Here is a 26,127-nt window from a genome sequence, read left to right as displayed (position 1 = left end):
TTTCATTCCAGTGTTCATGGCTGGTTTCTTTTTTAGCAGCATGGAACCCCTAAATGAATAACCCAGCAGCTGATGTACATGGAAGAAATAGATACATACTGACAAACCACATTTATAGCCAGATACGTTCATTATATATACCTAAAATATACATAGTACCTGAATATATAGACATCCACATATACACCCAAAGTTCAAATCCCGAGTGGGGCTGGGAGTCAGGTAGGAACAAGGTGGGGAGGCTGGATTTGGGGACTGGGGTGAACATCCAGCTCCTCCCTGCTTGGAGCTGGGCAGGGGACAGGTTCCGAGCCCCCCAACACACTGGGATTGAGCAGGACAAGGGGTGAAAGCCTCATCCCTTTGCTGCTGCCGGTGGGATTAGTGTCAAGTTCCTCCTGCCCAAGCAGGCAGGGGTGGCAGCTGCCTGTCCCTGCCTGCCCATGGCAGTGGAAGAGGTATGGCTTTGCTGAAGGGAGGACATGGGCATGAAGGCAGCCCCGGAGGGATGGCAGTTCACAGTCATGCAAGAGACGTGCTGAAGAGCTGATGCAGGCAAGGACTTTGCAGGGAGGGAGCTGCTGTGCTGCCTGCATGCTGCTGCTTTGGCCCTGGCAGCGCTCGGCCTCACGTCTTGGTCCTGGCACAAAACCCACTGTGGGCTTCCAGAGCTTACACATTCAACGCTTGATTTGCTTGCCCTTCCTGAAAGATACTGGCCACGCTCTGCTCCAACCGCCACCGAAACATCGACAATATCCAATAATCATAAGTTAAATAATACCTTGGCCTGTTTCCTATTTTGAAACCCTATGACTGTTGCTTAGTGTCGTTTACATTCAGCCTCCTTGTCCAAAGCTTGCTAAAACTATGTGATGGTTTAACCGACTGGTTTTCCTCATCCTAGTTTCTCCATCGTGTGGCTCTTGTGGGGAAGTTCTCCCCACCGAGCTGAAGAAAGCACAGCTCTGCTCCGGGAAGCCAGCGATGTCTTGTGTAAGAAGCACCTTAGAAAAGGCAGAGCCTTGGATGCGGTCTGGGAAGCGCTGTCGGTGGGGTTTTTCTGTCTCAATAAGCCAGATGTATGTTCAAAGTCATTCAAGTGGCAGTTTTTATGACGCAATTAAGCCTGCCCCGCTCCCCCAGCCCTTCCCAAAGGTGCAGCCGAAAGCAGACCGCAGGGCGATGTGGAAAACCGACGGCGAGAGGAAGGGTTCGCTTGGCCACAGCTCCGAGTGCAGGCTAATGGGCACGGAGGGAGGCGGGCAGGTCCTTGCTTGCACCAGAATGCAGATGTATTCCACCAGGTTTGATCTTTGGGGAGCCTCAGCCCAAAAAGCCAAGGGTGGGGATTGGTTTGTCAAGTGGTTTTTTATGTGCGTGTATGTTTGCGAGTGACACTTGAGCACCTGGAAACGCACCTCTGCGGGTATCACATCATGAAACGCTCTCTGAACCCCTCTCCGTATGGTCGCTAGGAAGACAGCCCCCACTAAAACCTTCCTTCTCAGATGGTGAGGAGGGGTATGCAGCCCACCCCAACCCCTCCCTCGTGGCACACCATCGGTGCCATGAACGTCCAGCGGTTTGTCTCCGGGTCATACATTTCTACCGAGCTGAGGTTGGACTGTCCGTCATACCCCCCCACCGCGTAGAGACGGCCACAGTTTGCCACCAGGGAGACGCGGCTCCTCCGGGTGTTCATGGGGACAATCAGGTACCACTGGTCCGCCATGGAGCTGTAGACTTCGGCGATGCTGAGGAAGCCCGAGCCGTCGTAGCCGCCACAGACGAACATCTTGCTGCCCAGCGAGGCTGCTCCGTGGCGGCAGCGCTTGTTGAGCATGCTGGCAACCGGGTGCCAGGTGCCCGTGTGGTGGTTGTAGTACTCCACCTGCAGTCACAGAGAGCACACGGCGTGAGGGGACCCTCGCTCCGGACCCACCACACAGTGTGAGCACACAGCCTGTGCTTCATCACACAGCTGGAAACTGATAGAGAGCGTAAGTTTACTCCTTGGTGCCATATACTCAGTTCCCATATTGTTATTGAGCTTTTCCAGCATCCTGGATCCCACCCGCTCCCCCTGCCCGCAGGCCAGGAACTCACTAGCGAGTTCTGGGGGCACAGATCATTCTCCCCATCTGATATATCACAGAAACCACAGCAAACGCAGCTTTGAAGGTTCTCCCTCTACCTCTCTCCCCTTTCATCAGCTTCTCTGTGCTGTTTTAAACAGGGATATGAGCCCCAGCACCAAAAGGACTGGACATCCTTCAATTCAAGTTCAACTGCCACAGGATTGTGTCTCAGTATCAATGTATTCAGTTTCCCCATGCACACACCGTGTTACTGCCCAAAGCAGAACCAGCCAAAGCTCTGTCAGACCCTAAGAGCAACATGTCGAAGCTGTACTTAACAACTCCCTAAGTGTCCCCTAACCTAAAGGGAGACTCTCTCTCCCCCCCCCATAGCACATTTAAGCTGTAACAGTTCAATGTTTCTCATGTTGGATGACCATCACTCGTTATGCGGTTCAAGCCTATGTCCTGCACCCTGTGGCAAAGGGTAGGGCCTCTTTTGAAAGTGCAGTAAAATCCACGTTTGTGGAATGGTTATCTGGGACCTCAGGGGGGAAAACACACCATTCTGAATCGCTTGCATTTGTAGAGAGGCTGTTAGATGGATCCCTTCTGTAAGGGCTCCAGCACTGCCCCAAACTGATGTTCAGGAACGTGCTCAAACAGGATTTGTAATTCTTGGCTCTGGGGTACTTCAGGCTGCAGACAACAGCCTGCCCCAATGTGCTGAGCGAGGCAGAAATACTTATTGCTGCTCCCAGCAAAACCCTTATTACAAATGTTCAAGGGCAGTGCATTAGTGACAGACCCAGCTGGATACAGCTCCTGCATTCTCACTCCTCAGCACATGAACGAGCCTTTTCTGATCTGCAGCAGGTTTGGGTTTTTGGTTTGTTGTTGTTTCTTTTAAAGAAACAGAACCACAGAGCAGGTGAAGAGGACAAGCTAACCTCGTACCACCAGCTCCCCCTGCTGTGAGTCTTGTTTCAGAGATAAAGAATCACAGAATGCTTTGGGTTGGAAGGGACCTTAATACTTACCCAGTTCCGACCCCTGGCCACAGGCAGGGACACCTTCCGCTAGACCAGGTTGCTCCAAGCCCCTGTGTCCAACCTGGCCTTGAGCACTGCCAGGGATGGGGCAGCCACAGCTTCTCTGGGCAACCTGTGCCAGGGCCTCACCACCCTCACAGGGAAGAACTCCTTCCTCAGATCCCATCTCAATCTCCCCTCTGTCAGTTTAAAGCCATTCCCCCTTGTCCTGTCCCTACCTGCCCTTGTCCAAAGCCCCTCTCCAGCTTTCTTGTAGCCCCTTTATGCACTGGAAGCTGCTCTAAGGTCCCCCTGGAGCCTTCTCTTCCCCAGGCTGAACAAGCCCAGCTCTCTCGGCCTGTCTCCATAGTGGAAGTGGTCCAGCCCTCTCAATAATAACGCGTTTCTGAAACTGAAGCCATCAAATGGGCATAGAAAACAAAGGCAGAAGTCTGACATCTAGGACACTTCAAAGCTCTAAGGTATAGAGATGCAATGATAAAATGATTTAAAAAGTGAAGGAAGCAGGGAGACTAGGTCAAATGCACTAGGTCAATCCTTTTGATGCTTTGGGGAATAAAAGCAGCATTTCCAGTCCAGTTCCCAGTGGGTTCCTGACTATCTCACTTCCTCCCGAGCAAGAAGGGCCCGGGAAATGGCAGAATTTAGTGATGCAAACACCCATGGCACTTAAGGTGCACAGGGAAAGGGCACAGAGGTTTCCCAGCTCCAGCCTGACCTTCCAGCTACCTGCTGGAGATGAATCTCTGCCCAAGGCTCGTAGGAACCCGCAGCACCCCACAGACTTACGCTATTGAAGATCTGCAGGCCGTCGTGCCCTCCCGACACGTAGATCCGGCCCTCGAAGACAGTGACTCCAGCGGCGCTGCGGTTGGAGCTCATGGGGGTCACTGCTGTCCACCTTGCCAGGAAAGAGGAGAGGTCAGCAAGACTCCTCCAGGCACAGCACATGGATTTTCTAGGGCTGGGTTCTAGTAACTCTCCATTCACCACCTATTTAAACCATGGTTTTGTTCGCTTGCATCCACGTAAACTCTTGCAAGGAGGGGTGCTGCTCTGCTGTCAAGGCTTTTCTGCATTGATCACTGTATTCCTTTTCTAGCCTGCACCCCAGTAGTGCCACGGCACTATCTTAGCAGCAAACAGATGGATAAGCTGTAGGGCACAAAGAGCTCTTACTTGTTTGTTTCTGGAGAATAGGACTCCACGGAGTTGAGAGATGAGTTTCCATCGTATCCGCCACATACATAGATCTGACCATCCAGCACCACTGTTCCCATAGCACTGCAATGAAGAACGGACACTGTGAGATGGCCCCTCAGTCTATAACACAGTAAATTGGCACAGCCTGCCTTGCCCATTGCCTGCCCTCACCCCCATCACCCCACCAAACCTCCTCCACCTTCTCCCCTGCTTCACCTCCAAGCTGCTCAACTGCTCAATCCCACCTGAACTCCAAGCCTCACAGGCCATGAAAAACTCTTGTGACATATGAACACCCCATTTTCCCAACAAAAAGAACTAAACCAAAACACAGAGAGAAATTTTGATCCACATCCTGGGTCAGAATCTCAGCAATTACAGCTTCCCATGAAGAACCTCCCCACCGCTGCTGGCTGGAGGTGACACTAATGAGGGCCACCGCTGCACAGCTTCAGGAGATGTGCTCTCAAATGTGAAGCTCCTTAAATCAAGGTGCCCAACGCTGTCATTACACCTTGTAAATCACATATTTGGCTTTTAGAGGCAAATGGGACACTTCAAACTAGAATCCCACCTTGGAAATGTAGTCAAAACTTCCTGTAAAAGCTTGGCAACACAATCCTTTGTGATAAAACCACAGCACCACAGCTGGAGTCGAGGAGTTTGTACAATAACCAACATTCTCATCTGCACGAAGAGTGCCTGATGTTTGTTATACTTCACTGCAAGGCAGAACAACCCAATCGTGGAAGAGCAACTGCCTCTCACTGTGGGAAAAGCTCCCGGGAACCTCCTTCCTATGGAAAAAACTGAGCTGTTTTGCTACAAATCAGAGCCTTATGCCCAGGATTTCATGTACTCAACCACTTGCAGTGTGCTCTTCCCAAGTGATCAACATCTTGGACCACAAAACACCAAGACAGACAAACCCTCATGGTAAAGAAGTGCTGCAAAGCTTGCAGAAAAGTGAACAATTTAACAACTCTCAGTGACCAGGCATGAGTGCAAAGGAAACCGCAGCAGAAACCCTGGAAGATGTTTAAACATGAAAGTGGTGGGGACGACAGGATGACCACACAACTTAAATAGGGGGGTTTTCAAAATGAGGCAGGATAAGCTCCCAAACCACACAGCGGTTGAGAGCCATGCAGCTCTGTCCAGCGAGCACAAACACCTTCTGCTTAGCAGTAAAGTCTTCTCCCTCCTCTTCTCCTTCCCAGCTGTAATTTTCTTATGATTTCTGGTAGGGAAGGAAAATGCCAGCACTGGCCAGAGATGGTAAACCAAGTTTATCTGACTCTGAGCAGCACAGGAGTTTTCTACACGGTGCTCGCCAGTGCTTCACCTACCATCTAGTATCATAATGTGAAGAAATGAGGCTCTGACCGTGTCCTTTGGGACTTCAGTTCAAACCCTTACATGTTTCACCAGCAGAATCTCATCGCTCTTGATTTCACTCCCTGAGGCCACCAAGCCCAAGATCTCTGTAGCTTACAGCCCACAGTGCTCTGCTGCTTTTACTTACCGAGGTCTTAACAGCTTTCCTGGTAAATCAGTGCTGTGATGCACTGAAGTAATTTTGTTGGGCTGCTGAAAGTTTCCCTCTCTTACCAGCAAGCAGTTCCCAGAATCAGCATGAGTGCCTCAAAGGTGGCCAAGCAAATCTCACATGCTTCCATGTTGCTCCACTCCTCCTTGTTCCTTTTGCTCCTTCATCACACCACCCAACACCTCCAGCCTTCCTACAACCTCATTTCAACCCCCCTCGACCTTCAAAGGCTCCCTGCCCACTGAGCAAGCTGCACATACCTTCGCTTGCTGTTCATGCTTTCCACTTTGGACCAGGAATCCATCTCTGGGTTGTAAACCTCCACAGTGCTCAGCCTCAGCTGACCGTCGTAGCCGCCGATGGCATAGAGGAGTCCATTCACCACTGCTACCCCAACTCGGCTCCGGGCTGTTGTCATTGGCTGGCACTTCTCCCAGCGGTTGGCAATGGGATCAAAGACTTCCACCACGTTCAGAGAGTCACCTGCATAAAAATTTGCTACTCAAATTAAAAGGGGGAGATCTCCTAAAGCACTGTTCTAGCAAGCTTGCCTGTACCAGAGGTGAATGAAGTGATTGCTGCTCTCACCCCAAAGATGTGGCCGACACCAGGAATTTGCTCTTCTCTGGGGAAATGCCTGGGAAACATCGTATGTCCTACTCTGAGATACTACGGATTGTATTCCAGCCTCCCTGCTCCCACATCAAAGTCAAGTCAGGGGCATATTCCAGCAACATCTCTATTCACCTCTGAAAAATTTACATAAAGTGCATTCTGCAATGCAAACTGATCACAGAGTGGTTCAAAGCTCGCCCATGCTCTGTGCCGTAACACTTGACAAGATCTAGGCTGTGGAATTGGGACCTATTATAACCTCAGAGTGGCAGTAGAGACCTGCAGTGGCACAAACAGGCTCTGAGGGCTGGAGCACCTCTGTTATGAAGGCACACAGAGAGAGCTGGGTTTGTTCAGCCTGGAGAAGGCTCCAGGGAGACCTCAGAGCAGATTTCAGTGCCTAGAGGGGTCAACAAGAAAGCTGGAGAGGGGCTTTTGACAAGGGCAGGTATGGACAGGACAATGGGGAATGGATTTAAACTGACAGAGGTGAGACTGAGACGAGATGTGAGGAAGAAGTTCTTCCCTGTGAGGGTGGTGAGGCACTGGCACAGGTTGCCCAGAGAAGCTGTGGCTGCCCCATTCCTGGCAGTGTTCAAGGCCAGGCTGGATGGGGCTTGAAGCAACCTGGTCTGGTGGTTGCACTAGACCTGGTTGCACATGTCAAGGGGTTGGAACTGGATAATCTTTAAGGTCCCTTTCAAACCAAACCATTCTGTGATTCTATGACGATCCCACACCCCAATACCACCACGCAGACACTCCAAGTTCATGTTGCTATAGGCAAGGTCGCCACCTTCAAAATATTGATTCTTTAAGAATACTGTCCTAAATAAACTTGACTTAAACAGAATTTTTAGCTGGAAGATGTTAAAATAGGGGCATAGCCACCCTCAGCTTTTCAGTGGAAGGGTCAAAGTGCAAGACAGGGGAGAAACTGCTCAAGGCTTCACAAGAGAAGTCTATGTGATCCTATTGTCCCATCCAGCAGACTAGCCTGCTCTCTCCAACATGGGGAGCAGATATGCAAGGTACCTGCTGAGTTCAGTCCTCCGACAGCATAAATAAGTCCTGCGATCGATGTACAGCACCGAGGACGGGTCTTGAATGCGGGGAGATGTGGCCGGCGCTCTGGCATGAGGTGATAGTCTTTTGCCTCGTCAACCAGGTCCCTGAAATCAAAGCCAAATAATCAAAGAGCTCAGCTGACACGAAGAAATCTGTCTTAAGTCAGATGCAGATTTAAGCAACTGCCTTTCCCCCCCCATGGCCGGTACTTCTAGAAGGCAAGGTGGCCCCACTGCCAGGTTAAAACTGGGGAGGGTGCTTTGGATTTGTGCTGTTATCTGCGATCTGTCTGGTGAGGACCTCTGTTAACAGAAAGTGAGAATTCCAGTCTTCAAGACTTCTAAATCACATTCCTGCACCTCCATCACACTGACAGGCACCACCCCTGTGGTGGTTTTCTAACCCCACATCCAAGCCTCACCTGCATTTGTGGCAGCAGCGGACCAGGTCATCTTGTTGCACGCGGTCAGTGAGAAACTGAGGTCGACAAAGGGGGAGGCGGATTTTGGACAGGAGCTCGGGTAAGAATGACTCTCTCTGGTCTCGGTCATACCGTATCCAAGCTAATGCAGCTTCAAACACCTGCAGGAAAAAGAGGCATGGGAAGTTGGAGTTTTGGGATTCATTTTTATTTCTGCAAGGTCCTACCGCTGCCAGTTGTCTGATGGAAAAGAAACCACGTATTGGCAATGATCTTCTCTTGCTCACAGGTGACGTGGTTTCAGTACAGAACAGTGATGCTCTATACAGTGCCAGAAGGATGTGAAACTGTTGGAATGAGTGCAGAGGAGGCCATGAAGATGCTCCAAGGGCTGGGGCACCTCTACTATGGAGACAGGCTGAGAGAGCTGGGCTTGTTCAGCCTGGAGAAGAGAAGGCTCTGGGGAGACCTTAGAGCAGCTTCCAATGCCTAAGGGGGCCAACAAGAAAGCTGGAGAGGGGCTTTTGACAAGGGGAGGTGGGGACAGGACAAGGGGGAATGGCTTTAAACTGACAGAGGGGAGACTGAGATGAGTTGTGAGGAAGAAGTTCTTCCCTGTGAGGGTGGTGAGGCCCTGGCACAGGTTGCCCAGAGAAGCTGTGGCTGCCCCATCCCTGGCAGTGTTCAAGGCCAGGTTGGACAGGGTTTGGAGCAACCTGGTCTGGTGGAAGGTGTCCCTGCCTTTGGCAGGGGGGTGGAATTGGATGGGCTTTAAGGTCCCTTCCAACCCAAACCTTTATGTGATTCTACAGTCACCAAAGGACTCTCCTGTTGAATGACGCTTGGGTGGCTTGGCCTTGGCATTGCTTTCTCTGCCTCCAGCTTAGCCCGCAATAATACTGATCTACTGTCCCATGGGATGGGATGTTTAATACGAATGTTTTCAGGGAGATGAGGAAGCTGGGAAGAGAATTCTAGTACAGGAGGTGGGGCAGAATGAAAACCTTCTTTATTTAGTGTCAAAAAATAAACCAGGGAAAAAGAGAGAACGGCGCTGCTGGAGGCGCAGACCTCTCCCAAGCACTGCTCACTGCTCTGTTTTGGATGACTCCAGACTACAAAGGAGCCTGGTGACTACTTTAATTGGAGACATGTACTCCTTGGCTCACGGGACTCTCACAGTTGAAGCCTGAGCAGGGTTGTCCTTCTACACTCTTGCTCTTACATTCAGGTGACCACATCCAACTCCTGCCACGGTCTTCTGAGGTAGAGCTCCTACTGAGCACAGTGTCCTCAGCAGATAAGCTGCACTGCAGTAAAATACTGCCATTTCTGAAGAGGGGGGCTGGCATATGGGGCAGAAGGAAGCATCACCATGGATGATTCTTTAGACTCCTACCTGCTCCACAAAGGATCCACTTGGTCAAAACAGCAAGAGACCAATCTGTGGTACGATATAGCAGTGTGGAATGTGAAGCAGGTTCCCTTCCCTCCCTATTTCAGACAGCCTGATTAACAAAGCGCTCTCTTACCCTACATGGAGATAGCTGTAGGTCTGCTTTTCATTTGTCACCTCCTTAGTAACCTCCTTGGAAAAGGCAGGACAGATTTCCTGGCTCGATGACAGGCTGTTTCTCCTGCAAACTGTCAGCCCACCACTGATGGATTCTCAAGGCTGCTGTAACGCCCTAAAGCTGTTCAGCCCTGCTTTCTGTTTGGGTTTTTATTTTTTCTAGGAACAAGCCAGTCTAGAGGAGGCTCCTGATGGCAAATCCAGTGCAACATTTGTTACGAAACGCTGCAGCACTCACAGCAAATTCATTACACCTCAAAAGCATTCCTCTGGACTTGAACACGAGCTCTAAGGGCTCCCTGCTGTTGCCTACACTCCTGGGCTCTCTCCCCAGGACCAGCAACTTAATGACAGTAAGGGACACAGCTGAAGGTACTCAGAACCTGGCTCTGTCAAGCACCTGTTAGCGTCCCTGGTGTGCCAGGACATCTCCGCTTCATTCAGACCTGGAAAAGGGTCATGTCCCATTCCACTTCCAATCAACCACAAAGTCTCAAGTTAAAATCAGCCTCAGCTGAGACCCACACCAGGTACACACCTGCTCTTCAGACTTCACATTGAGCTCATCCCTAGAAACGAGCTCCAGGACATCTTCAAAAGGCAGTGCCAGGAACTCTTCAGACATGGATACCTCCACGAAGTGCTGATGAATGAAGCTGTTGGCAGCATCGTAGAGCACCGCACACATCATTGTCTCTGCAAACTGCCGCACTCCCAGACAATTCTTAGGGTGAAGCCTGGGAAAGCGGGCAGGAGGTTAAACATCAGCTTAAGGGAAAAACAAAAGGAATTACAAACAGGTTCAGTGAAGCAATGCAAGCAGAGGATACATGATGCAGTGAAAGCCACGGCTCTGTACTCTTCAGCAATGGCAAGCTCCAGCTCATTGATGAAGGAGAGGACCTTAAGGCTCATCCACTTACAACCTCCTGCAATAGGCAGGGACACCTTCCACCAGACCAGGTTGCTCCAAGCCCCGTCCAACCTGGCCTTGAACACTGCCAGGGATGGGGCAGCCACAGCTTCTCTGAGCAACCTGTGCCAGGGCCTCACCACCCTCACAGTAAGTTTTCTGTGAAAAAGAGTCATCTTTTCTCATCTTATATCTATTCTAAGTACTACAGAACATCATCTGTTACAGCTTCATAAAGTCATTTCCTCTGGCTTTCAGCAACCTGGTCTAGTGGAAGCTGTCCCTTCTTGTGGCAAGGGGCTGGAACTAGATGAGTTTTAAGGTCCCTACTAACTCGAATCAGTCTGGCATTCTGTGGCCCTCAGGGCTCACACAGGGGTTGGTTACAGCACTGTGGACTTGTCTGTGCACAGGTGCCTAAAAACATCCCATGTCTTAATTCCCTTCTAGAATGAGAGCTGAGTGTGCACATTCCAGCCCTTCAGGACGGTCAGAGTCCACTAATTTTCTTGTTACTAACCAAAGTGACAGCTACACAAGCAAATTCAGGACTTAACGTGGGACACCCGGTTTCTCCTGGTAGAGTTGGGAGAACTATAGCGGCTAAATCTGAGAAACCAAAGTACCTCGTTTAATCTATATATAGATAGAACTACCTAAAGCTAGTCAGGACTCAAACTGTCATATCCAGTATCTCACATAAAATGCTTTTTGCAAGAAAAATGAATACTCTGTAGTCTTAAGTAACTTAATTTTAAACCAACTGCAGAAATTCAGGATGCACAGGGGGACTGAAAATTGAGACATCTTAAACACGGAGGAAAAATATGTTTTCACCCTACCCTGTGGTTTTAGGATACCTCTATTTGGATGTGAAGGAAAATAAGTGGCTGAGATGTTCCATTTAGTCGGTAGGTATGTTTAATATCACACCATGGAATATGCTGAACAGCTGCAGAGAAATCAGGCTGAGGAAGCTAAACACGTAAGACTCCCTGGCACGATGTGAAAATGCGTGTGGTGCGTTTCCAAGGAGTAGTCCAGCTTTTCGTTTCCCAGATCCTGCTGCTGGAACAGTCTGGCAGCCAAACACCAGCAAGGGAACTGAAAAAAACCTGGGACCGATTTAAGGTTCTGCCACAGCTTCCTGGCCGGCTCCTTGGCTGGGTCCCTTTGTTCCTCCTCTCTTACACATGCAACTGCAGAGAGGGTAATTACTGCAAGGGTGGGTTCATTAGCGGTAGAGGCAGTCACGCAGCACTGTGATGGGTAACCAGCTAGTTAACTCTTACAGGGAAATGCTCACTTGCTTTTGCTTTAGGTATTATTTCCTGTGGCTGGCCAAGGCCCTATATTGTGTCCCAGCTGTAGCATCTTGTAAGCCAGGTAAGTTACAGGGAATGAGAATGATGAGTCTTGGGAGATGCAGAGCTCCTTATCACACTGGCAGGAGACATCCTGCTTCCTCCCAAGCCAGACAGAGATGACTAAAACCTTGCTGCTGTTGGGGAGTAGCAAGCACAGCCAAAGGACACCCCCTTACCTCTCTCTGAGGAAAGTGCAACAAGCATCTTTGATGTTTTGCAGCTGAAGGAAACTTGCCCCCATCAGCAGAGACTGCACGTTCTGCTGATCTATGGCCAGGTGACCGTTGTAGGCAAAATTGATCAGAGCCTCAAGTGCACTAAAAATGGGGGAGAAAGGGCAGAAAATGCATTGAATTCAAGTCAGCTCAGGACCCTACTAACAGAAAAACCTTTTCTAGCGCCATTCACACAGCAGGTAGGCTTTCAAGCCTTGCACACACAACACTGAGGCTCACGGAGTGCTCCTGATGCCTCTGGAGATCCTGGCTTGTGTGCATTGGGACATTACCTGGGATCCATCCCCTGCATGACAATCTCATCCTGCTTGCACTCCATCATGTCATTGGTGAACATGGCGTGGAAGTACGGGATAGAAGCCGCTAGCACGATCCGATGAGCACTGAATTTATGGTCCCCTACCTAAAAAGAGAGAAAAGGGGAAGGAGGGAAGATCAGCACCATTGATTCCAACCACATGGTCCAGATAACTTAGTGTAAAACAGCTCTGCCAGCCCAGCAGTAACTGAGGGCTGAAAACTGGGCAATTTCTATTTGCAAGCAGGACTGCAGACTGTCTTTTACATTCAAACTTTTAAAACCAGTTTTCCAGCCATATAAGCAGCCACAAGTGGTCAGCTAGGCAAAGACAGAGTGGGTCATCTTCAGATTGCTAACAAAGCACGGCCAGGGTCACAGAACCATGTTTACACAGATCAATTCAGTATTCAACTGCAAGCACGGATTTCAAACCCAGATCTGTGCCAAGCAGGGGGAAGAACCAGGAAATCCCAAGCACAACACAGGCTGGGGGAGACTGGATTGAGAGCAGCCCTGAGGAGAAGGACTTGGGGGTGTTGGTCCATGAGAAGCTCCCCATGACCTGGCAGTGTGCACTTGAATGGATGCCACAAAGATGCTCCAAGGGCTGAAGCACCTCTGATAGGGAGACAGGCTGCGAGAGCTGGGCTTGCTCAGCAGGGAGTTTGAGCTAAACGATCTTTAAAGTCCCTTGCAAACCAAAATATTCTATGCTTCTATTAAAAATTCCTCCAGGCCCTGCTTCAGGTAACACCTTCTCCTACCAGCTGGCAATCACAGATCCCACATCACCCATCTGATCCCAGGACAAGCTGAGCACAGCCATGCAGGCTCAGCGCAAAGCCCCGCACTGTGATTACTCTGCAGAACTAAAAGCTGGGTGATGCAGCTGCCCATTTCCTCTTCCTTAGCTCTTCCTCTGAGCCAGTGATCGACTTACAGGTTAAATCCCATGCACTTTTCTTCTTGTACCCTCAGGTTATGCTCACAGCTAGTCACCTTCACTATAACCCAGAAGCTCATACGGGCTCATCATTCAATCTCCGCAGGTTCACTTTCACCAGCTCCGCTATACCTGCCTTCATTTACATCCTTCCTAGTCCATACAGAGTGAGGCTTGGAAGGGCCTTCTTGCACCTCCAATTCCACTTCTCACTCCTCCCACCTCCTACATAAAGACAGGCTGAGAAAGTTGGGGCTGTTCAGCCTGGAGAAGAGAAGGCTGCGTGGAGACCTCATAGCAGCCTTCCAGTATCTGAAGGGGGCCCTACAGGGATGCTGGAGAGGGACTCTTCATTAGGGACTGTAGTGATAGGACAAGGGGTTCAAACAAAAACAGGGGAAGTTCAGGTTAGATATAAGGAAGAAGTTCTTTCCTGTTAGGGTGGTGAGGCACTGGAATGGGTTTCCCAGGGAAGTTGTGAATGCTCCATCCCTGGCAGTGTTCAAGGCCAGGTTGGACAGAGCCTTGGGCTGGTGTGAGGTGTCCCTGCCCATGGCAGAGGGGTAGAACTGGATGATCTTAAGGTCCTTTCCAACCCAAGCCATTCTATGATTCCTGCAGATACTTTCTCCTCTTCTGAACTACACAGCTCTTCAATTACTTCTCTCTGATGGTTCTGAGCTTTTTCCTCCCCTAATTTCCAGGCTAACCTGACTCATACCAGTCTCTACCCACCCCAGATTGTGCAGAACTGCCCTTTTTCCCCACTTCAGCAAGATTTTCCCATTTGAGCTTTGTTTTGCTGGGACAAGCTGGAAGAGCAAGTCCTTTACTCTTCAGATCATCCAAGAAGCACTTCTCTTCTCCTCCTTACTTCTCTACAAAAAGCTTCATCACCCTTTCATGTCTGGGCAGCTTATTAACAAAAATGTTGCTTGCATTCAGGTTTTCACTGTTCCCAGCAGTGCCTTGCCTCTCCCTCTAGGCCCAGAGCTCTCACACCCTCTAAATACAACTTGCTAGGAGCTCAGAAAGTGGAATTCCTGACACATGGAAAAGAAAAAAAACGAGGAACTGGGCACTAAACAAGATGCATAAGCAAGCAGGATATTCTTTTTTCTTAAACAAAAGCATATTCAAGTGCCACAAATGCTGTTAGAAGATATTCCTTTAAAACCAGCCTGACCACCCAGCTGCTCGCTGTGCGTGCCTGCCTGCACGACGGCCAGGACTTGCAAACATTTGGAATGTGGTCAGCTTGTGGCACTGCATGCCTGGGGTGCAGGGGCAAGTCTGCTCTGCATGAGCTTCCCGGTTTTAAACAGTGCTCCAAACATCCAGTCAAACTGCTCCCAAGACCCGCTCCAGCCTGGTAGTGGCAGGTCCACTTCTGGAGAGCCTTGTGTCAGTCCTGATGAGCTCAGGTGTGCTTGAATCCATGCTCTCCACTGTGCCTGGATTACCCTGCACTAATCCCACTGTCCTGGATTTTGCAGAGTTCTCAATGTCCAGGGCAAAAGCAGCAAGTGAAATGGTATGGACTGTTGTAGCTCATGGGAAAGAACCCTCACATATACACTTGTATGGTGACTTGGACACTGGCACAGGTTGCCCAGAGAAGCTGTGGCTGCCGCATCCCTGGTAGTGTTCAAGGCCAGGTTGGACACAGGGGCTTGGAGCAACCTGGTCTGGTGGAAGGTGTCCCTGCCTGTGGCAGGGGGTTGGAACCGGATGAGCTTTAAGGTCCCTTCCAACCCAAAACAGTCTGTGATTGTCAGCTCAGGAAAGCAAGCTCAGGATGGGTAAAAAGCAGCATCAACCCCTTCTACTAACCCAAAACTACACGTAAAACATCCCATCAGCTCAATGACTCAACTGCTGTGCCACAAATACCAGCAAACATGCTGCTGCTCTGTTCTCTTCCCTGCTAACTCGATCATTAGTTTATCTCATGCTTTACCTCCAACCCCTGCCCTCCTGAGCCCAGCAGAAACCAGACTATGATAGGGACAGAGGCATGAATAAGAGTGCTTGCTTGGCAGATGAATGCTAAGATGATATTCCATGAGAGAGAATGAAGAAGCAGAAAAGAATAAAGTAATGAAAGCACGAGGACAGATATTTATAGCAGCAAGCTGGGAAGTACAAGCATGTGAATTAAGACAGCAGCTCTACCGCTGCTACAGCAGCAAGAGTTCTACCCCGGTACAGGCATAGCCCATGCTCCCTCAACATACAGAATCGTCGGTAGAATCTTTGTGTGCATGCAGCAGGACAGGGAATCTCTGGCACAAAGAGTCGGGACTGCTAATACTTGCAAAGGAGCCCGTGGTCAAAGAGGGGACGGGGCTCAAGGCCACAAGCCCCAGCCCTGTTTACGTAATGAATGTTTGCAGAGCAGGGCTCCCCACCCTGACTTTACACAGCCTCTTGTAAGTGAGTGCAAACTCTGGCCTGGCCTCTCTACCACGAGGTTCAAAACCACTTCTAAATACACTGAGTTTAAAGCCCACAAGAGGAAGGAAGCGATTCAAGAACCCGTGCACCCCTGAAAGCTGTCAAAACCTCCCTGTGTCCATAGTGGTGGGGTTTCCATTTCCTTACTGCACACAGCTAACTGCCAAGTCGAGCACACGTGCACGTGAACAACTTCGCTTCTGTTCATCTCTCCATGCGAGTGCCTGACCAAGGTGCTGCCCACTGAGAGAAGCTTAAGAGGCACAGGATGCGGATAGGTAAATAAGGAGACCTGGGTGCTGAAGCTCTTTGTTTGGGACCTCTTGCTGGGGAAAAGTTTGTGTGTGACCAGCCACAACCTGGTTGACCGCAATGAGTAACTCGCTGCTCAGCCTGTCCACGTTCCAGCCCTGGGGCTCAGAAATGCCAGACCTGCTCGACAAGCTCCGGCACTTCTTGGCCTGTTCCTACCAGTGGATGAAGCCGCTCCACCAGCCTCATCCACTCCAGCAGCCATGCCCACAGCAGCTTTATTGGCCCAGCTTGTCAATGGAAGGTAAACACCAACAAAGCTAAAGACATGGGTCTCATGTTTTACTTGTCTCATTATGCAGTGTGTGCTTGCAGCCCAGAAGACCAGTGGTGTCCTGAGCTGCATCAAAAGGAGCACGGCTCCTCAAAACCAGATCTGTGTGTTGAACAGCCACCTACACCATGCTGGGATTTCCCACTCCTTGAACATCTCACCAGCACTGCTCCTGCTTCCCTCTCCACCAAACACAGTGCTTCCCATGGTGGGATGTATTAAGCATAGAATCACAAAATGGCTTGGGTTGGAAGGGACCTTAGAGATCATCCAGTTCCACCAAATGGCCCCATTATCCTTGTTAATGCACCTTGTTATTGCAAACCCAATAATTTATAGTCATTCAGCAAGATTCCTGACGGGTTAATGAGAGCTGTATCATCACAGGGATGAAATACTTTGTGTCTGGGCAGCAGCACCACCCTTCCAGATCCAAGCTACTCAGCAGCTCAACAGGACAGGATTGTTTCCCCAGTGGGGTTCTCACCCTTCATCAAGGAAAAGCTTTCACCTTGGGGAACACCCCATTTAACAGATTAACTGCACTGGGGATGACCCTGCACAGGCAAGGCAGGGCTTGAATCAGTTCTGGTTACCTACAGGGCTCAACTTCCTGCCCCAGCTTGGTCCCTATCAGCACGTGGGATGCAGCTGGACAACACAGATGAAGCCATGCTGTTCACAACTGCTTCACTTGTGCTGGTGCTTGCACGACCCTGCTGTTCAGGGAAATAAAACTGAAATAAGCTGTGCAAAAAGGGGAATAATTTTCTGCTATCAGAGCAGGAGAAAGGGGGCGGACTGGGACTGGACCCTGTCAGCAGCGAGACCCACAGAGCTGCATCAGCAAAGAGCTGATCCACGCTGTGATTGCCACCAACTGAATGGAAACTATTTCCTGGTACTGGACAAGATAAAACCTGTGTTTCCTTTTGCTTTTTTAAACTTGCTTGTGTAATGATAAAGGGGCCTCAGGGAGATTTATAAATTGAGATTTCTGGTCTAGAAGCTATTATTATGTTCATACCAGCAGCACTTAATGGCAAGTCCCGAAGGAACAACTGCATTTCTTGCTGCAGGTGAAGGACCATACCTGTTTTTCCTGCAGAAGATGAAAAATACTTCTGAGGATAAGCACACAGCCCATGTGACCTAAATTCATCATTGTGTCAAAGTGCTCCCTATCTCCAGAGCCCTGTGTCATCATAGGATGCGTGTGTAAAACACAGCCTTGGTTGCAGATTTCAGCTTTCAGCTGAAGGTGGAAGCTCTTGTTCGCAGGAATAGATTGTTTCAAAGCAGTACCTGCTATGTTACCGTATCAGTTGTTCCTGTCGAGTTAAACATAGATCAGTGTATTTCATAAAATCCTAGACTGGCTTGGGTTGGGGGGGGCCTTAAAGCTCATCCGGTTACAACCCCATGCCATAGGCAGGGACACCTTCCACTAGACCAGGTTGCTCCAAGCCCCATCCAACCTGGCCTTGAACACTGCCAGGGATGGGGCAGCCACAGCTTCTCTGGGCAACCTGTGCCAGGGACTCATCACCCTTACAGGGATTCCTCCTCAGATCTCATCTCAATCTCCCCTCTGTCAGTTCAAAGCCATTCCCCCTTGTCCTGTCCCTACCTGCCCTTGTCAAAAGCCCCTCTCCAGCTTTCTTGTTGGCCCTTTAGGCACTGGAAGCTGCTCTAAGGTCTCCCCGGAGCCTTCTCTTCTCCAGGCTGAACAAGCCCAGCTCTCTCAGCCTGTCTCCATAGCAGAGGTGCTCCAGTCTTCTTTCATTGGAAAGATTTGGTTTTTGCTTTTTTGAGCCTGGATTTCAGGACTGTCTCCAGGCACAAATGAAATCACCACAAACTTAATAATATTCACATCACTAAGCCAGAGTTAGCTGTTTATATAAGCACTAAAAAGAGAAAAACCTAGGGAACTTCACATCGATAAGCTCACTGGAAAGAGGCTTGAGGGCAAGTCCTTTGGGCAGGACTGTCATCCCTTTCATAATGTGAGCAAAACACTGCCTTTCAGATTTCCACCTTTATGCAAGGATGACAGGTTGGATGGGGCTTGGAGCAACCTGGTCTAGTGGAAGATAGCCTGCCTGGGGCAGGGGGATTGGAACTGAATGATTGTAAGGGTCCCTTCCAACTCAAACCATTCTAGGGTTCCAAGATAGAATCGTAGAATCAACTAGATTGGAAAAGACCTCTAAGATCATCAAGTCCAACCATTATGATTTTATGATGTGCTATTTTGCATCGTAAAATGAAAGGCATCTATAATATGTAATTGTAGGTGCCTTCCAAGGCAAAAGATACTGTTTACAGCTACTGTTACAAAACCACTGCTAGCAAAGCATCCTTGCTGACCACAAATGCCACAGAATTCCCTTTCAACATGTTCCCTAACCAGTAACAAGAGGCATGCTCTCCCTTACACTCCCACATCCACAAAATGCTAACAGCTTCCAGGGTACAATGAAGCTTTCTCCAGAGAAAAATGGTGTAGGTGGAATAAAGGCATCTATTGTCTTCATGGCATCGTTACCCTGCATAGCTGAGAAGTCTCTTGAGTTTTCTGCTGCAAAGATCTTCTCAAAACACCCCCATCATTCCTGACGTGACACTGGCATTCAGTCAAAGAGAGGACACAGCAGAAATTAAGGTAGCGCCCAAGTCATTGTAGCAAAGTGTTGTTAGGAAGAAGATAAAAGGAACAGTGAAACTCAAGAGATCTTGTATCAAAATTCAGGCACTGAAATAAATACCCTTCCTCTGCACCCACCCAAAGAGCAGCTGGACAAAACGTGAAAGAGTTTAGATCAAACTCAGCTCATGCAAAACCAAGAGATCGATGCCATTAAGCCAGACATCCTCTGGTCCAGACTCTATTTCCCACAGGGACTGGGGAAAGGAAGCATCCTGAGGGGATCACCTCCGGCCCTGCCTGCCTTCCTGCTCCTGAGGGACTGGCAAAACCGAAGCTGAGGTTAAATCAACAGTGGAGGGCCCCTGCAGACACAGGCTCCCTGCCACGTTCCCCCAACCTCTTCACAACAGTAACCCCAAACCTTTCCTATATTCTGACAACCCCTATGGCAACACAGAGAACGCCCAACCTCTGCTCTCAACTCATCCCACAGCCTCCAGCTCCTAACTGGGCAATAAGTACCTGCCAGACACCACGTTAAATGCCCTGCAACAGCAGGACAACTCCTGTTTTAAGGAAAGCGAACAAAACCCGTGCAAGTGGGTTTAGAAATCAGACACTAAAGCCTTTTTTCCGTGCCCAGAGAAACAGAGTAAAAAGCTTAGTGCAGGAATGCGCGGTTTGTGCTAACGCGTCAGGTTTAACGTCTTTGCAAAGGACTAAAAATACTCATCTTTTACATAAGGGGAGAAACACTGATGCTAGCTGAGACCTCAGGTGAGAAAACAAGCCCAGGCATAATCCAAAGTACCTTGTTACTGCTGTACAACTTAAATTTAGTGCAAGATTTAAATAAGTGTGCATAACAGATTATCTGGATTTTTAAATCTACCGGTTCCTCAAATAAGCAAAATATCCTCTTTCCTCCTCAAAGATATTCTCAAGCTCATTTTCCTCAAGAATCTCTTACAAACAGGCTCAAACATCCGCAGAGCAGCCAGACACAGGGGTTTTAAGGACCCTGCTGAAATTACTCACTGCAGCCTAAGCTGCCTGGAATTCCACTTATCTGCTACTGCAGGACAAAGGGAGGCTCCTCCACCTCTGCGTCTGCTTGGCAGCCGCAGCTCTCTTGGGTGCATTCGCTGCAGTTTGGAAGGTTTCAAGTGAACAGGCTGCTTTGGGAAGAACTGTGATTAGAAGGGGAGAAAAGCCAACAGGACTATGGCCTGTCAGTCCGATTTGGATTGTATGTGAAATAAATACTACAACCTCTCCGTAGCCTGGGAATACTTTAACTTGCCAGGGTTGTATTATTTCTGAAGACACTTTTCTAATGACTCTTGGAGTTAGTAATGGAAATACGGCATTCAAGCGATCCAAACCAAAATGAAAAGCAGCAACAACAAGAGGAGCTCACGTTAACTTCACTCTTTGAGGAGTCAGAAAGGCACAAACCTTCTCTTGCTGGACACAGGTTTAGCCAAGACTGAAGATGCCAGCCTGGCACCCAGTTTCCTGGCTCGGATGGGAGCAAGCAGGAGCTATAAAGATATTTGCTCTCCCTAAATTTGCCAATGAAGAAACAGGATAAGTATCACTTCCCTGTTTTATGGAGTGGTGCAGTCCACAGGCTTCTAGCAAGCTGCTGATATGTCCCTAGAGAGCACTTGTACCTTGGCCCAAAGCAGCCATGCAAGCTCCAGAAAACAAAGCTGCCCAAGCAGCTTTCATCTTGAGAGGAGATTTGTCTTCAAAAAACAATGCTCAGGAAGACAAATACCAAGTAGCTGCTTTTCTGCAATTAAAAAGCAGACTAGGATCTCCAGGGAATAACACTCCCAAATACGTGTACTCATCATGGAACTGAAACTCTTTGCCCTTTTGCAGCATTTATTTGTGAGCTCTGAACTCCTTTGAGAACACACACACACAGAAAAAATGATTGCAAATCCACTGTAAAATAAGCAGGAAAGGTTCTGCTGTGCTATTGTGTATAGGAAAGCAAAGCAATGAGGGCCCAAACCTTTAATGCAGAGCTTTTCCTATCCAGTGAGCTTAACAAGAAGCTAATTAATTTCTTTCAATACAGTAAAATCAACAGCAGTGGGGACAGCAGAAATAAGTAAAGGCTCCTAGGTTTCGCCAGAAAGCAATGCTAAGGGTGAAATGCTCTTGGGAAGAAAGAGCTCTGGGGAAGAGAGGAGCGGTGACTGGGGAGGAGCATGAGAGCCAGAAAACAACCCAAAAGGCTCCTCACATGAAGACAGCCTGAAAGAAAATGCTTTATATCCAGATTCTGGGGTAAACCAGGTGGATACAGAAATCAAACCTCACTAAGTTCGGCTGTCAATAACTGCAATAACATCTGGCCCATAGCAGGTGACACCCAAAGACCTCAATACAGCAGGTTAAATTTGAACCCATCTCGAGCATGTATATAGACTTTGCCCCTCACAGCCTATTTCAAGCCTAAGAGATGTGGATAACTGAAACTTCAGTCCATCACTGGAAACCCCAGTTTGTGCCCAGATGCAGGGTATGGAAAGCGCATGGAGAATGGCTGCTTCTGTGCTGGTTTCGTGGGATGTCCTGATTTCACAGAATCACAGAATGGTTTGGGTTGGAAGGGACCTTAAAGCTCATTCAGTTCCAATCCCTTGCCATGGATGCAGGGACACCTTCCACCAGACCAGGCTGCTCCAAGCCCCTGGGTCCAACCTGGCCTTGAGCACTGCCAGGGATGGGGCAGCCACAGCTTCTCTGAGCAACCTGTGCCAGGGCCTCACCACCCTCACAGGGAAAAACTTCTTCCTCAGATCCCATCTCAATCTCCCCTCTGTCACTTTAAAGCCATTCCCCCTTGTCCTGTCCCCACATGTCCTTCTTTTACCAGACAAGACATCACCAACACACAGTCTATAGATCCTTAAAGAAGAAAGCAGTAGCAGAAATCTGGCTTTAGTAAGCAAAAATCCTACTCTTACTAAGGAAAAATGAACTAACCACAGAATAAGGTGTGCCTCCTTGCTTCCCTCCTGCCTCCAGTTTATCCACATGTGTTTCTATCAAACCATCCTAAATTAGTATTTAACTAAACATTTCAGAGGGCCAACGAAGGATGACTGAAAGGACAGATGCCTGCGATGGAATATCTTCAAAAGCTCTGACCCATAGATATTTAAGAGGCAGGAATAGAAAAGGACTTTTAAAATCTCTAGGCTCAAACATCCATGCACGGTGGAGCTTTGGCTCTCAATGGACACATCCTAAGTGCTGGAAAGATGCACACCTCGCTTACTGCCCTGTGAGATGTTCATTTTCACATGGGCAATTGTGAGAAGCAGCAACAGATTTCCCTAAGCTGAGTTTGGATAATTGGACCTCCAAGGGAGCTGATCAAGTCAGCACTTCTTGCTCTTAATCGCCTCTAAACCCAGCTGCCGTACGCTGCTGAGGCAGCACCGTCTCCTGCAGAGCAGCATGAACTGCAGGAAGATGGTTTCTGAGGAAGGGGAACAAATTCCACCCCTCCTATTTACTGAATGAATTCTTGCCTGGCCTCACGAGGGGATTAATTGAAACAAACGAGAGTGACAACACTTCATAGCAATTTGTGGCCTGTTTATACATTTCTGTGCGCTGGGAGAATCATTTACAGCCACTGACCCCATGGTGATATTGGTACAGAGGCTGCTAAAAACCTGAACTGTGCTGCAACAAAGCTGCTTGCTCCCATTTCAGCTGCTGATTACATCAGAGGGAATCCAGCTTCTGGCCCAAAATGGTGCTTAGTAGCTTTTCTCCTGATGTTACCTAAAGTCACACCAGAAGGCATTCTGCTGTGACAAGGAATCCTAGCACTTTTAGGCACACTAAGCCTTAAAAGTAATAGGATTAAAAGAAGAACAGAGGGCAACAAACTCACTTCAGTGGTGCGAGACACACCAGGACCCATGATGGTTTCTTTCAGATGTGGTCTTTAAATGTTTCTCAGTGCTTTTCCTACCTTCATTTTGGGCAAGAAGCACTGGAAAGACATCCCTGCGTGACAACTCATGTGGCAGGGTCCTTCTGCGTCGTGCTGGGTTTACAGCCTCACCAACGCAAGTCAGGGATGAGCACGCTTTGTGTCAGCTGCACTCGAGGTGGTTCACCGACTCAAAGACACCTCCAAAGTCCAGCTAAGAAAAATTACTTCTTAACCAGTCAGCAGCTAGAGGAGACACCATGTACTGAACAAGAAGGGAAGGCTTGGCTCAGATTCATCAGGCTGCATTAGTTCTATTGCCATGGGATGGAGAAACCTGATGTCAAGAGGCAGAAGTGGCAAAGAAGTGGGATATTTTGATAGGATGACTCAATACAACATGAGGAACCAACCAATCAATCAATCAATCCTGAGGGTGCATGTGTACAAGGGAAAGCAGGACTTGAAACCAACAGGGAAACATGCTGTCAGCCCTCTGCCAAACGTACCAGTCAGGGCCAGGGTCTCTCTTCAGTATAATAAAGAATTAAGCAAGTAGTGGAGAAAGTTAAGACTCATTTCAAGAACAACAGAGACATCCTTAATACATTTTAAGCCTTTGTAGGATGAAATACTCTGTGCCCTACCCAGATAGCAACAGGCTCTGGAACAGAATGTAATAAAAGGAAAAAAAGAAAGCGGGGCCAACAGAGCACCCTCACCCATGAAGTGGCCCAGCACCATCAGCACATTCGGTCTGACCACTGCACTGGATAGCTCCCGCTGCCCTCAAGACTTTAAAACGTTTCCCACTCTGCCCCAGAAGATACACAAAGGGACATGAGCAGGATTTAAAAAGTGCTTGCCTGTAGAAAATCTACCGAAATGGAAACCCTTTCAGAAGGGTTTTGTGAACAATGGTCAGGGAGACAGAGATGAGATCTGAGATGTTCTTCCTTGTGAGGGTGGTGAGGCACTGGCCCAGTGCCCCAAGAAGCTGTGGCTGCCCCATCCCTGGCAGTGTTCAAGGCCAGGATGGATGGGGCTTGAAGCAACCTGGTCTAGTGGAAGGTGTCCCTGCCCATGGCAGGGGGTTGGAACTGGATGGGCTTTGAATGTCCCTTCCAACCCAAACCATTCCATGATTCTCTGAAATACCACACCTTAAATGGTATGACCCCTGCCAAGGAGGATCAGCATACAGGCATCCTCTTCACAATAAGCATTTCAGCTGGGGGGCTATTGTTCTACAGGGATGAAGCACCCTCACATAGCCCAGGGATTCACCCAAATCCCGCATTCCTCACGACAGGCACAACCCTCTCCAGCTCCTTCTTCAGGAGCAGGAGGTAGGTGAGATGTTTCAGCATGAGTAGGCTGGGAAACACCTTCACATTTAATTAAACTTCAGAGTTAATTCTGGAATGACTCTGGAATGACTCAAGCAATCCAAGGAGCTAAAGGCACACCCACCGCACAACAAACTCCTCCTGGACTGAAGGGCTCCAGCATCTCCTGCCCGGCACTGGCCACTCTCAAAGCCCTTTCAGCCCCCCACAGAGCCAGAAACACAACCCTGAGGATTTACCTGTTATAGATAATTTCTTCGATGCAGGAAAGTGGGTGTTTTATAAAGATAAAAGTTTCCCGAGGAAAATGACTCTTCTCCCAAGGTTTGGAGGAGAGGCTTGTCCATGAATCCGCACCAACCCATCGTCTGACCTCCCTCAGCACCAGTACCACCACTAAACTGTGGCGGAGGTGCTGGGGCGCTCTGTTTCCTCCCCAGAGAAGCCCCTTGGTTGCATCACTCCGCCTGGCTGCAGGAAAACCCCACGATGGTCCCAAGGGAGACAGAAGCTCCATCTCCCACCCTGCACCTGGGATGAGGAGCAGCGTCGGGGACCGGCTGTCACCAGCACACCCCTGCACCCACCCTGGGCTGGAGCTGCTCAGCACACCCCTCACCAAGCGGCCCTCGAAGAGCTCCCCCTGGGGCTGGGGAGACCAGACACCCCCTGATAACCCCCCAGAGTGGCTGGGGGGGCCCTCAGCTCCCCCCTTACCTCCCCCATCAAAGCCCCCGAGGGGACCCCTGCTCCCTCCGTCTTCCCAGCAAAGGGTCCCTCAAGCACCCCTCGGGGACCTGGGACCCCCCAGCGCCCCCGGGCCGGGCCGCACCTTGAGGGTCACGTCGCAGAGCTTGCCCTGCCGCCGGATCTCGCCCATCACGCCATAACCACGGCTGGGCAGATCGCCCACCGAGAAGTGCACCAGGTCCTCGGGGTCCAGCTCCGGCTCAGCCGCCGCCGCTGCTGCCGCCGTCTCCAGCATCTTCCCAACCACTGCCACCACTCCCCGCCTCGCTTCGCCTCCCCCGCGCCTTGTCCACGCCCGGCCGCCGTAGCGCGGCCACCACCCCGCCCACTTCCGTCATAACCCTCTTCCGGAAGCGGCCGGAAGAGGTGGCTGCCATGGCAACGGTGTACACAGCCCCGGCACCGCTGCGGCCGCCCTTCGCCCCCGCCCGGCTGAGGCGGGACACAGGTAGGTGCGGGCGGAGCTGCCCCGGGAGCAAGCCTCTCCGCAGGGCCTTGTCGCGACCCGCCTCCCCCGGCAGTGCCGGCCCCACAGGCCGCATCAACCCTCTTAGGACCTTGTCGTCGTCCCCCGCCCAGCAAGGCTGTGTTGCCCCCACCCCAGGCGGTGTCTCCACAGGCCTTGCTCTCTACAACACGTATGACCCTTTTCCCCACTTTACCTCAGGCCCTGACAGATCACCCGCCTTGGCCCCTGAGCCAGAAAGCAGGGCTGTGGGCATGGCTGGCCCTGGCAAGCCTCTTTTCCCTGTTAGAGAATCACAGAATCACAAACTGGTTTGGGTTGGAAGGGGTCTTAAAGCTCATCCAGTTCCAACCCCTGCCATGGGCAGGGGCACCTTCCAACAGACCAGGTTGCTCCAAGCCCCGTCCAACCTGGCCTTGAACACTGCCAGGGATGGGGCAGCCACAGCTTCTCTGGGCAACCTGTGCCAGGGCCTCACCACCCTCACAGGGAAGAACTTGTTATTGTTTCTGAGATCTCATCTACATCTTCCCTCTGTCAGTTTAAAGTCATTCCCCCTTGTCCTGTCCCTACC

The 26,127-nt window shown here is 49.9% G+C and overlaps 1 protein-coding gene across 2 annotated transcripts; it reads right to left on the bottom strand.

Moving 5' to 3' along the window:
* Positions 1-96: 96 nt before the first annotated feature.
* On the bottom strand, positions 97-25,399 carry KLHL18 (kelch like family member 18). Of its 2 annotated transcripts, none has more exons than XM_061365763.1 (10): positions 25,170-25,399; positions 12,351-12,481; positions 12,019-12,159; positions 10,101-10,299; positions 7,990-8,150; positions 7,536-7,672; positions 6,146-6,383; positions 4,313-4,417; positions 3,923-4,034; positions 97-1,894 (listed from the first exon to the last, which is right to left on the bottom strand). In XM_061365763.1, the coding sequence occupies exons 1-10, from the start codon at positions 25,320-25,322 to the stop codon at positions 1,508-1,510; spliced, it is 1,764 nt and encodes a 587-aa protein (XP_061221747.1). In that variant the 5' UTR covers positions 25,323-25,399; the 3' UTR covers positions 97-1,507. The 2 variants fall into 2 exon arrangements, with proteins under 2 accessions (XP_061221747.1, XP_061221757.1); XM_061365773.1 differs by having other exon boundaries at positions 6,146-6,368; positions 25,170-25,398.
* Positions 25,400-26,127: the final 728 nt, after the last annotated feature.

This window comes from Neopsephotus bourkii, unplaced genomic scaffold (assembly GCF_033783945.1).
Source record: "Neopsephotus bourkii isolate Nb327-2 ecotype Australia unplaced genomic scaffold, CSIRO-AGI_Nbou_v1 NB_122, whole genome shotgun sequence".
NCBI lineage: Eukaryota > Metazoa > Chordata > Aves > Psittaciformes > Psittacidae > Neopsephotus > Neopsephotus bourkii.
Note: the sequence above shows the minus strand (reverse complement) of the source record. Positions and strands in the feature narration are given on the sequence as shown.